General features: G+C 40.7%; 1 protein-coding gene across 1 annotated transcript in view; it reads right to left on the reverse strand.

The window, feature by feature from the left end:
- Window positions 1-1683: 1683 nt before the first annotated feature.
- Window positions 1684-12563, reverse strand: part of LOC125263006 (trichohyalin-like) — a 63284-nt gene continuing 52404 nt past the window's right edge. The window contains exon 6 of the mRNA XM_048181839.1: window positions 1684-4579. Within this exon, the coding sequence (XP_048037796.1) occupies window positions 2739-4579 (1841 nt within the window). The 3' untranslated portion in view covers window positions 1684-2738. The remainder of the gene's footprint in view (window positions 4580-12563) is intronic.

Genomic DNA, 12563 nt, shown 5'->3' on the forward strand with positions numbered 1-12563 from the left:
GTCCGCTCCAGAGCCCGCTCCAGCCAGTGAGTCCGCTCCAGCCAGTGAGTCCGCTCCAGAGCCCGTTCCAGCCAGTGAGTCCGCTCCAGAGCCCGTTCCAGCCAGTGAGTCCGCTCCAGAGCCCGTTCCAGCAAGTGAGTCCGCTCCAGCCGGTGAGTCCGCTCCAGAGCAGCCTGCTGTCCTGGTTAGTCCTGTCTTGGCCCAGAGGGCTGTGTTCACCTTTTATGTTTTGGTTGTTCTGCGCGGGTGGAGGATGAACTCAAGCTCTATGGACTTTGGAGCAGTCTGCCAGCCCAAGGCCGCTGTCGTCCCAGAGCAGCCCGAGCAGCCTGCTGTCGTCCCAGAGCAGCCCGAGCAGCCTGCTGTCGTCCCAGAGCAGCCCGAGCAGCCTGCTGTCGTCCCAGAGCAGCCCGAGCAGCCTGCTGTCGTCCCAGAGCAGCCCGAGCAGCCTGCTGTCGTCCCAGAGCAGCCCGAGCAGCCTGCTGTCGTCCCAGAGCAGCCCGAGCAGCCTGCTGTCGTCCCAGAGCAGCCCGAGCAGCCTGCTGTCGTCCCAGAGCAGCCCGAGCAGCCTGCTGTCGTCCCAGAGCAGCCCGAGCAGCCTGCTGTCGTCCCAGAGCAGCCCGCTCTCCCTGATTCTGCCACGGAGGCCGTCACCGAGCTGCCCGCTCTCCCTGATATGACCACGGAGCACCCTTGGCCAGCCCTGCCGCCGCCACCGCCCAGGTCGTCTGCCCTGCCGCCGTCAACCGAGCCTTCTGTCCTGCCGCCACTGCCACGGCCGTCTGAACCGCTGGAACCCGCCTGGTCAGTTCCTCCAGTGCCGCCCTGGCATTCAGCCAGGACCCTGACCTTCTTAGAGCCCCCGTGGTAGCCGCTCCGTAAGGAGGGGGTACTGTCATGATCATGAGTTGGAGTGCCCCGTTTAGCCACCAGAGGGCACTCCAACTTGTCTGAACTGCAATTCCCATAATTCACTCCTGGACTCATTAACCTCGTTCATTGCACTCAGCTGTTTGGTGTTTGTTCATTAGTGTCTGTCTATTTAGTCTCAGTTGTTTCTGTCCTCAGTTGTGGTTTGTTGTAATTGTTACGTGCACTTTCGTTACCTCTGGTTTTCTGTTTTGTGGACTGTTATATGGATTTTGACCCTTGCCTGTTCCCTGGATTTTGACTTTTGGATTACCCTACAATAAATGCTGCAACTGGATCCTTAACATCTTGTTCTTGTGTGCACCGTGACACAGCGTGAGATATAGGCTACATTGAGTATTATCTTTTGATATAGTTTACAAAATAAAACAGTACACTTTGAAATAATTGTAGTGAATTGCTTTGTTTTAAACCCCAAACATCTTACTTAAACATTCTTCATGAACAGTTATCCAGTTATTTGTAATAAGCTAAAAAAAAAAAATCAAAGTAGTTTCAATGTAGCTAGCTACTTTTTGATCGTAACTTGTAGTGTAGCTAACTACTTTTTCAAAAGGGTAGCTTGACTGTAGTTTAACTACTTTAATTTATGAGTAGCTTGTAGCTCGTCAAACTAAAGTTTCAGAGTAGCTTCCCCAACACTGTATATTACTATGAGAACTACACTGGAGGGGAACGTAATCAGCGACAGGAAATATAATATATAAAACTGACATTTGGATATTTGACTTAACAGTGACTAAATTTTTACTGCACACGTAGGCTTACTGAGGCTTCACTTCTTATTGCCTGTATCCACTTTTGTCTCCTTAAAGGCTGGCTTTTATGGTTCAGTAGCTTATAAAAACTTAGTTCTGGGTTTTTTAGCTTGTTTGCTGTACACCTCGTCACACAGCAGCTTTAAGGCATTGTTCTGTTTTTTGCTATAAGTCAGAAATGACAAGGAGGCAGCTTCACACCATACATGCAGATGAAACTATTCAGAGAGTTGTCATGATTGAAATAGTTTTAAATGGTTTGTAAAATGTATTTGGTTACTGTTGTACATTTTCCTCATTGAAGGACTGACAGCATCACATGATCTGTGTGAATGAGTAATTTTATTTGATTTTTTTTATTTGTTATCATGTGAAAGTACAGTGTAATTTTAGAATAATGTTCAGATTACAATAATCAAATGATTCAAAGAATACAACATCCAAAGTAAATGAAAAAAACTTCCTTTAAAATGCTTTCAAACCTGTTACTGTATTTTTGATCAAATAAATGCAGCCTTGGTGAGCAGAAGATACTTTCAGAAATACACATTAAATGAATCCCAGAATGATGCTCTTTTAGTTTCTTAGTTCAGTTTTTTCTTCTTGCATTCTCGGTTTCAGATTCTTTCTTTCTTTTCTATCTTTTTATTTATTACTTTTCCTTTCTTTTTTTATTTTATTTTATTTTATTTTATTTTATTTTTGTCTTTTAAGGTCTGTTATAATTCATGTTATTTCATCGTGTTCTAAAATCTACCAAGAGAAAATGTATTTTGTATGATCACTTTAGTTCAGGTCTATTCTAATCTGCTCCTGTAGAGCCACAGCTTAACTTCACCTCTAATCAAACTCCTTCATCAAGGTCTTCAGGATCACTTAATGAGTGGCCAGTGTGTTAGTGCAGAGTTACGACTAAACTCTACAGGACAGGAGCAGATGTGAAGAGTCCTGACTGAAGTGAATAAAGAGAAAGAGAAATACAGAAAACCCTTCACATATATTACAAAAGACAAGTGCCTAGTTTTTGGCTCATCAATGTTTAAATCTGTTTCACATGACATGACACCGTTTTTCTTGCTTTCTTTTAAGTTCATATAGTTTTTCAAGTCTCTCCTTGAACTCCTGAACATGCTGATCTTCTCTCTTACTGAATTTATTCAATTCTTCTTCTTGTTTTCTGGCTTCATCTTGATGTTTCTTCATCATCTCCTTTATTTCATCTTCATGTTTCTTTTTCATTTCATCACACTCTTTTTCTTCTCTTCTAATTGTTTCTCTCTCCTCTCTTTCTCTTCTTTTTATCTCTTCTTCTTGATCTTGTTTCAGATCTTTCACCATTTTCTCCCATCTCTTTCTCTTCTCCTTTCTTCTCTTTTCATCCTCTCGTTTTCTTCTCTCCCACTCCTCTTTTCTCTCTCTCTCCAGCTGCTCATAATGTCTTTCCATTTCATTTCTCTCTTTCTCTTTTTCTTCTATCTCTCTTTTCTGTTTTTGTCTCTCCTCCTCTATCATCTGTTCTTCTTCTTCTCTGTCTCTTTCAAATCTCTCTCTCATGTTCTCCAGTTCTTCTTGTTTTTCTCTCAGTTGTTCCTGATGTATCTCTTTTATCTCTCTTTCCTCTTCCTCTCGTTCTCTCATCTGCCTGTTCTTCTCTACCTCCCATTTTTTCTGCTCTTGTTTAATTTCCTCTTGAATCTCTTTTTTGTCATTTTCAGCCTCTTTTATTTTTCTCTTCCATTCTTCTCTCTCTTTCTCTTCTTGTTTCTTCCTCACTTGTTCCTCTGAATCTCTCTTTTTTATTTCCTCTTCCTGTTTTTTTCTTAACTCTGCCAGGATGTGTTCCTGCTCATTTTTCATCTTTTCTTTATCTTGTTTATATTCTTCTTCTCTCTTTCTATCTTCCTCTTCTCTTTCTTTTTGCAGTTTTTCATACTGTAATCTCTCATTTTCAATCTCTCTCTCCATCTTGTCTATTGTTTGATCATGTTCAGCTCTTCGCTGTTCTTCTTCTTCTGATTGTTTCTGTTTCTCCTCATCCTCTTGTTTCTTCTGCTCTGATTTTTCTTTCTCCTCAAACTCTCTCCTCAGTGTTTCCTCTTTTTCACTGAACTTGTTCTTCAGCCTCTCTCTTTCCTCATTTGCCTTTTGTTTCTTCTCCTCCAGTCTGTCTTTCATGCTTTTGTCTTCCATGTCATATTTGGCTTTTAATTCTTCAACTTGAGCCTGATTTTTTCTTTCTTTCTCTTTTAGTTTTTCCAATCTCTTTTCAATGGAGATCGCTGCCTCAAACATCTCATTAGTGAAGTATTGTCCCTCATTAGATTTCTTCAGCTCTTCTATCATGTGTATCAGTTGAGTAACTTGTGTCCAATCTTCTTTTACTGTGTTGTTAAAAGCCAGGAATCTGTTTTCACAGTCACTGATCAGTTTCTTGAGTTCATCATTGTTACTCTTCTCTACATATTCTTCTATTGTTTGCTCTTTCAGTTCATCTGCTCTAGTGAAGAGAACGATGCTGAACTCTGCTGCTTTTGGGCCAAATATCTTCTTTATCATCTCTAGAGTATCTTGCTTCTCTTGAGTGATTCTTCCCACACTCAACACAATGATGAACACATGAGGTCCAGGTGCTGACAGTGAAACACATTTCATCATTTCTTCCTGAACTTGATCTTTTGACAGTGTCAGGTCAAAGAGTCCTGGAGTATCAACAACAGCTACTGATTTACCATCAACTTCACCATCTCCCTTCTTACAAGTAGTGGTCACCAAACGTTTACTATCTTCACTGTGAAACTCATTTTTTCCAAGGATAGTGTTTCCTGTGGCACTCTTTCCATTTCCTGTCCTTCCAAACAGCAAGATTCTCAAACATCCTGAATCTTCATCATCTGAAAATGACAATAACAAAGTTTAGAGAATAACAACAGCTTATTAAATTTGGGACCCTGAGCAACAAGTTTTAAAGTCAAACTTAAAATTTAAACTATTTACAATAGTCCATCTCTCAGTGGTTCTCAAGTATGGAGGACCAGGAGTGCCACTTAAAAATAAAATGAAGAATCAATTAATTAATTTAATAATTCAAACATAAAAATGTATATAAATTAATCACTTTTTATATGGGCAAATTAATAGACATATTTAAAGTTGTTTATTTAATTCCTGTTTTTAAATGTAGTTTAATAAAACAATAAAACAATAAATTTAAAAAATCTTTTTTGAATGTAAAAATAAATAGACAAATTTGAAACGGGTTATTTAATTCATTTTTTAAAACGTAGATCAATAAAACAATAAAAAGTTCATTAGTAAATAATTTTAAATGTGCATTTAAATCGCTTTTTTTTAAAAGAATTTGGCAAATGCTTTTTTCTCTCTATTTACCAATTGCTTTTCTTTGTCGGCTTGCCAAAATCTTTTTCTTTATCCATTTGTCAATCGAGTGGTAAAATGCCATTGGACAGTACACACGTGGGAGCAACCAATCAACTTTCACCTCAATGGGTTGTTTGTAATCACGTGGCTCTGGTGACGTGGGAAATTCCGGTGGAGGGCAAGCAGATCAGAATCGAAGAGATGGAGAAAAGTCCTTTCTGTGCTGGTTTAGAAAGGTTTAAACAGAAAATCACAACATATGTTGGACGTGATCCTTATGTTTTGAAGAGGAGCAACTTTTCCATTGAATTGAAAGACTGCCATTTTGGAGGACAGGCATTTCGCGGTCAGCAGTGACGTCATGTGCAAACAACCTTTTGAGGCAAAAGTTGATTGGTTGCTCCCATGTGTGTACTGTCCAATGGCATTTTACCACTCGATTGACAAATGGATAAAGAAAAGCATTTGGCAAATTCTTTTTAAAAAAGCCATTTAAATGCACATTTAAAATGATTTACTAATGTACATTTTATTGTTTTATTGATCTACGTTTTAAAAAATGAATTAAATAACCCGTTTCAAATTTGTCTATTTATTTATACATTCAAAAAAGATTTTTTTAAATTTATCCTTTTATTGTTTTATTAAACTACATTTAAAAACAGGAATTAAATAAACAACTTTAAATATGTCTATTAATTTGCCCATATAAAAAGTGATTAATTTATATACATTTTTATGTTTGAATTATTAAATTAATTAATTGATCGTTTTATTTTTAAGTGGCACTCCTGGTCCTCCATACTCAAGTAATAGATTTATTTCCTTGTTTCACAGGGAGCAAAAATATTACGTGAAGTTAGATTAAACAAATATAAAAACAACTATTACAACTGAACAAATATTTAAACAAATACAACTATTAGAAATTTTACATTTAGTGTTTAATTAGCTTATCACACACAGCAGCCAGCTACTGTGTGGAAATTATTTGGTCTATAAAGGAGGAAATGGAAACAACCTTTTTGTAAAAAAGAAAGAAAAAAAAAGCTTGTTCTACATTAGACAAGATTGGTTTGAGCTTTTACAAATATAAGGTCTGGAATATCAGTTTGCTTTGTTGAGAGGGGCTTAAAAGTACTTGGACAAGGAATATGTTTTAGCTGCTTGCACGCACGAGAAACAAATACATATTTGGGAAAAAGAAGGATATTAAAAGATATTCTTGGTATTCACACATATATTCCACAGTCCACAAAGCACACTAAGCTATGAAGACAGCTAACTTGAGTGTCAGTATATACAGTGCAAGTATTCACAGCGCTTCACTTTTTCCACATTTTGTTATGTTACAGCCTTATTCCAAAAGGTATTAAATTCATTATTCCTCAAAGTTCTTCAAACAATACCCCATAATGACAATGTGAAAGAAGTTTGTTTGAAATATTTGCAAATTTATTAAAAATAAAAAATGAAAAAAATCACATGTACATAAGTATTCACATCCTTTGCCATGACACTCAAAATTGAGCTGTATCCTGTTTCCACTGATCATCCCTTCTACAACTTGAGTTGATTGGACATGATTTGGAAAGGCACACACCTGTCTATATAAGGTCCCACAGTTAAAGGAACATGTCAGAGCACAAACCAAGCCATCAAGTCGAAGGAATTGTCTGTAGACCTCAGAGACAGGATTGTATTTAGGCACAGATCTGGAGAAGGGTACAGAAAAATTTCTGCAGCATTGAAGGTCCCAATGAGCACAGTGGCCTCCATCATCTGTAAATAGAAGAAGCTTGGAACCACCGGGACTCTTCCTAGAGCGGCCCGTCTGGCCAAACTGAGTGATTGGGGGAGAAGGGCCTTAGTCAGGGAGGTGACCAAGAAACCTGATGGTCACTCTGACAGAGCTCCAGCATTTCTCTGTGAAGAAAGGAGAACCTTCCAGAAGAACAACCATCTCTGCAGCACTCCACCAATCTGGCCTGTATGGTAGAGTAGCCAGACGGAAGCTACTCCTCAGTAAAAGGCACATGACAGCCTACCTGGAGGACTCTCAGACCATGAGAAACAAAATTCTCTCGTCTGATGAAACAAATATTGAACTCAAGCATCATGTGCACCGCTCATCACCTGGCCAATACCATCCCTACAGTGAAGCGTGGTGGTGGCAGCATCATGCTGTGATGATGTTTTTCAGCGTCAGGAACTGGGAAACTAGTCAGGATCGAGGGAAAGATAAATGCAGCAATGTACAGAGACATCCTTGATGACGTGCTCCAGAGTGCTCTGGATCTGAGGCTGGGGCGAAGGTTCATCTTCTAACAGGACAACGACACTAAGCACACAGCCAAGATAACAAAGGAGTGGCTACAGGACTTGAGTGGCCCAGCCAGAGCCTAGACTTGAAACCGATTGAACATCTCTAGAGAGATGAAAATGGCTGTGCACCGACGCTCCCCATCCAACCTGATGGAGCTTGAGAGGTCCTGCAAAGAAGAATGGGAGGAACTGCCCAAAAATAGGTGTGCCAAGCTTGTAGCATCATACTCAAAAAGACTTGAGGCTGTAATTGGTGCCAAAGGTGCTTCAACAAAGTATTGAGCAAAGGATGTGAATACTTATGAATATGTGATTTTGTTCCTTTTTTAGTTTTAATAAATTTGCAGATTGTTTGTAGAATTTTGAGGAAAATAATGAATTTAATCCCTTTTGGAATAAAGCTGTAACATAACAAAAGGTGGAAAAAGTGAAGAGCTGTGAATACTTTCTGGATGAGGGCAACGGACAAGAAAAATGCGGGTAGTTTTGGTGTACCCAGGGCAGGCTTAGTAACAATCAGGGCTTGACATTAACACCCGCCAACCCGCCAAATGCGGTAGTTTTTAGCTGTTTCAGTTCACACCGCACCGACAAACGCCAACAAACTCGTCTGTTGGAGTTTGTTGGATAGGTGTTGGCGTTGTCGGAGTCTGTTTACCCGACTGAACATGTTTAATCTGCGTTTGTTTGGTCGTCTGAGCATCCAACAAACTCTCACGTAATCTGACCTGTTCACGAACCATTACCATGACGATGAGGCAAGTCCCCTGCAAAGACAGCTGTTTGATCACGCCCGCGCCTCACGCACACACAACAAAGCACTGGAAACGTGACATCGCAGCTTGTTCATTATAAAAAATAAAATACAGTTTAAAAAAACATATGAAAGGTAAAATAGTCTGTAGTGCAATCCGTGCCATTCAGCAAGAGCACTGCTCCACTTCACCGAAAGAGAGAGGTATAACACCATGAGAGCAACGCAGGTTTACCTTCAGTTTCATTTTAAATTAATTAGTTTTGGCTTATTTAGCTACATGGTTGTATAGGACTATGGGTCACATAAATAAAAGGGTCACGCTTAAATAAAAAAAAAAGTTTAAAAACCGGTGTATACGATTTAAACGTCTCTCTACCGAACTAATGTTACCTAGCTTAATTTGCAGAGGACGAAGAGAAAGCACCCGTTTGATAGCCTAAATGATCCAGTAGTGGAGAAATAATAACTTATAAAAATCATCTTTTTTGAGTAATGCCCCCAACACTGGCTATGTCCTCCTTGCTGGAGTGTGACGTGATTTGATGTGCAGGTGTGATGGATCGCGTACAAACCAATAGGGTGTCAGAATGGTACATGTTTTATCTTCTCATCCAACCACAATCAAATTCATGCCGGATGGCGTGATTTATCTGGATAGTTTTTTTTTTTTCAAGCCGGAATGAAAACAAGCCGAGATGAAATAGGAGTAACGAGGCTATTTTTAAAATGTAAGGAGTAGAAAGTACAAATAATTGTGTGAAAATGTAAGGAGTAGAAGTAAAAAGTCAGCTGAAAAATAATTACTCCAGTAAAGTATAGATACCCACAATTTCTACTTAAGTAAGGTAACAAAGTATTTGTACTTCGTTACTTGACACTTCTGTACATAACGTCTCTGTTTCCTCCTTCACGGAATGAGGGTTACATACGTAACAGAGGCATTTCTGTTGTTTTACATCTTTACTGTTATAGATGATAATTAGCAGTGGGAACTAGTAATGAAAAAATAAGAGTATAGTTAAGAGTGGAAATCACCAGAACATAAAGTACAGAACATGTACATGTCATGATTTCGGTCTGATTTGCCAAGTTTTGTTGTCTTGTCTCTGTGTCTGCATGCCCTGTTGTCTTCTAGCTCATCAGTTTTGTTTTGACAGCCCTCCATGTGCTCTGCTGTCAGTGTTGCATTTTCCCCTCCCACTCATTATCCTTATCTTCAATTATGTTCTCTGTCACACCTGTTGCCACTTATCCCTCATTAGCTTTCCCCATATTAGATCCTCTTGTACTCAGTCTTTTGTCAGACCGTTGTTGTATGTTTGAGCTAACGCTTCACTCTTGACCTTCTCCTCTGGTTTGCCTAGTCTTGTCGTGTTGTGTCTATTAGGCTCCAAGTGCTGTTTTGTTTTGTTTTGTTTCTTTTGTTTTGATCAGTTCTTTCTCATTCTGCCAGACCTTTTTGTTCTACTCCCTGCCCTGACTCTCCTTGTGTCAGTTGAGACTTGGATGCATCGCTCCAGTCCCTCTCTGCAATCTCAACGCTCTCACCTGGAGACTCTAGGCAGAGTGACTTCCACGCTGTGTCACAAGCGACGCTAGGGCCTTGTTTTGGACATTCTCTCTCTTGTGTTCCTGTTTTCTTTCCCCCTTGTGCGCAGTGAGAGCAAAATAAAACTTTTCTGTTACCTGCATTTGAATCTGTGTCTCTTCCTGACAGAACGTTCTGACCCAAGATGGATTCAGCAGGTGCAGACCAAGTCAGAACTGCAGTAAGTCAACAGGGAATTCTTCTGGGACAGCATTCCAGTCAGTTAACTGCCACTTCAAGGGAGGTTGAGTGCCTGACAGCTCAAGTAGCAGATCTCAATCTACAGATACAAGAACTCCAGCGGGAAGCTTTGGCCAGCAGGTCAGCTGCTACTTTTGGCCATTCTCCATCTCATGCTGAGCCTGAACCCCATGCCAATAATCCGCCACCCTATGACGGGGATCCCAACTCTTGCCGGGCCTTCTTGTCCCAGTGCTCTCTTGTCTTCACACTCCAGCCTCGCCGCTGTAGTGATTTTTACTTTGTCCATCCAAGGACGTGAAGTAAAATAGGGATTGGTACTCACGTCACCGCTGAAGTTGTGATTTTAGGATCACACGTCACTTAAGGTGTGATTATGAGTACATTAGATGACCACTTCCCCCCCTTTCCCTAGTTCAGGGCACCAGTCAAGGTCTGTTACTTTGGCAGTATGAGAACACTCCCAACAGGGGCTTTCATTCATTTAGAGTTAATGTAAAGTGGTCAGCTGATTTATCTGAAAGATTGGTGATATTGCTAACTTGTAGAGCCTCTTCTGTATTATCAGCACAAGGAAGACACAAGTGTAATACAATAAATTTTATTAACAAAAAGATAAACAAGAATAACTAACACGACTACTAAATTAATGCCATGAATGATAAAGGAATAGTGCATAAGATACATAGAATACAAGTGATTAAGTTGGGTGTGGCTATGGAAGAGTTACGTTATCTTATGGAAAGATAAACTGTTTCTCTGAAAATAATAAGGTGGAGAACCTTATTATGCAACAAACAAATAAATGAGAGATTATTTGTTATTGACTAACATCAGCTATATTGAATATAATAGGAATTAGGAAACTATATACTGATAATATACAACGATGCCAAGGTCTCTGGAAAGAGGTTTGGTTAAGTGATATTTACGTTCCACTTGGTTGAGTCCGATGACGGTGTCGACTTCCACTGGTTGTTCTGGGTGACGATGCAGTGGGGAGAGGAGCCAGAATCTGTTTCATCAGTCTTGAACACGAAGCTCTGTGGGATGCTGATCTCTTGGAGCACCAAAGGGTCCTAAAATCTGGAACACGCAGATGAGGCCCTGGTGTAGGTGCAGAAGGTCCTTAACAATCTGGAACATGCAGACGAAGGTATCTTGAAGTGAAGGTTTGCTCTCCTGAGCTTAACCTTGTTGCAGATGTCGTCACTGTCTCACTGGACGGAAACTCTGAACGTAGTGATTGTTGATGTTTCTTTCCTCACAAGCTGGAGGCTTAGAACGTAGTTGTCTCTGTTGCTGCCTCACAAGCTGTAGACTCAGATCATGGGATCTGTTGTTGTCTCTCTGGATGGACCAGAGGCTCAGAACTGTGTTGTATCTGCTCTGTCTTTCCCCTTTGACGGGCAGACTCAGAACAGTATATCTGTTAATGTCTTCCCCCTTTGAAGGGCAGACTCAGAACGGTGTATCTGTTGTGTCTATCCTTGTGCAGGACAGACTCAGAACAATATCTGTTAATGTCTCACTCCATACAAAGTTGAGACCCATAACCGTGTATCTGTTGTGTCTCAGCTTCGCAAGCCAGGACTCAGAACAAGGAGTGTCTGTTGAAAGGGTACCTTTATCCCTTTCCGATGAGGAGGAGATTGCAATTTGGCGCTTCTCCATTCGAGTGCGGTGATTGGCTGCTGGCATCAGAGGGGACACACAGAGTGTGGCCCACCCTTCTCTCCCCTGTGGAACTCATTTGTATAGAGCAGTTAGTTGGAAGTCTTTACAGTGTCTTTAAAGTTTACCAATGCATTTCTCACTTTCCAAACCACCACCAGAATACCTTTGGCAATATTCTAAACAAATAGAGACTAAACATGATGGAAAAAGATTGAACTGTCATTCAATTGTACATTAACAGCTGGATTTGCGCCAGAGGTTGCACTACAAATAGCTGTCACTGAGAATACTTATTTCTGTGAATATGTATGAAATGGATGTGTGTAGTTTGCATCAGTTCTAAGGTTTGCAAACATAGTTTTGAATGGATTTGGATGGATCTTTGTGATCTCTCTTTGTTTCACCCATTGCTGCTAAGGTCCTGAGGAATTTTTATGACGGGTCTGTGGCCAACCTTAGGAAGTAGTCTCTAGATGGGTGAAGGGCAGAAACTGCCTGTGGACCAATGAGAAGTCCTGTCCTTTCCAGGCTTGGTACAAGAGGTCTTCCTCTTGCCCTCTAAGAGAGGTCTGGATGTTGTCCTTACATCTTTATCTGATGGCGTTGGACAGTTTGTTTGTGTTAGGCCGCCAAGATCTAATCAAAATGTTGCAAACCTTTATCCGCTGTTACGGACAGAGAGGGGCCCGGCCATAAACTGGGCCCTAGAATGTGCTGTTCACTACACCGCTATGTTACTGAGGAGTCCCAGGTAGCATTTGTTATCACCCTCTTGAAAGGAAGGGCCCGTGACTGGGCAACGGCTGTGTGGGATACTCGAGCTTCATTCTATGCAACATTTAAGGACTTCCGAGCTGAGATGATAAAGCTATTTGACCGCTCTGTTCAGGGCGATGAGGCAGCCTCCTAGTTGGCGCAGTTGAGTCAGGGCAGATGTTCAGTTACTGAC

Source organism: Megalobrama amblycephala, linkage group LG2, assembly GCF_018812025.1.
Source record: "Megalobrama amblycephala isolate DHTTF-2021 linkage group LG2, ASM1881202v1, whole genome shotgun sequence".
Taxonomy (NCBI): Eukaryota; Metazoa; Chordata; class Actinopteri; order Cypriniformes; family Xenocyprididae; genus Megalobrama; species Megalobrama amblycephala.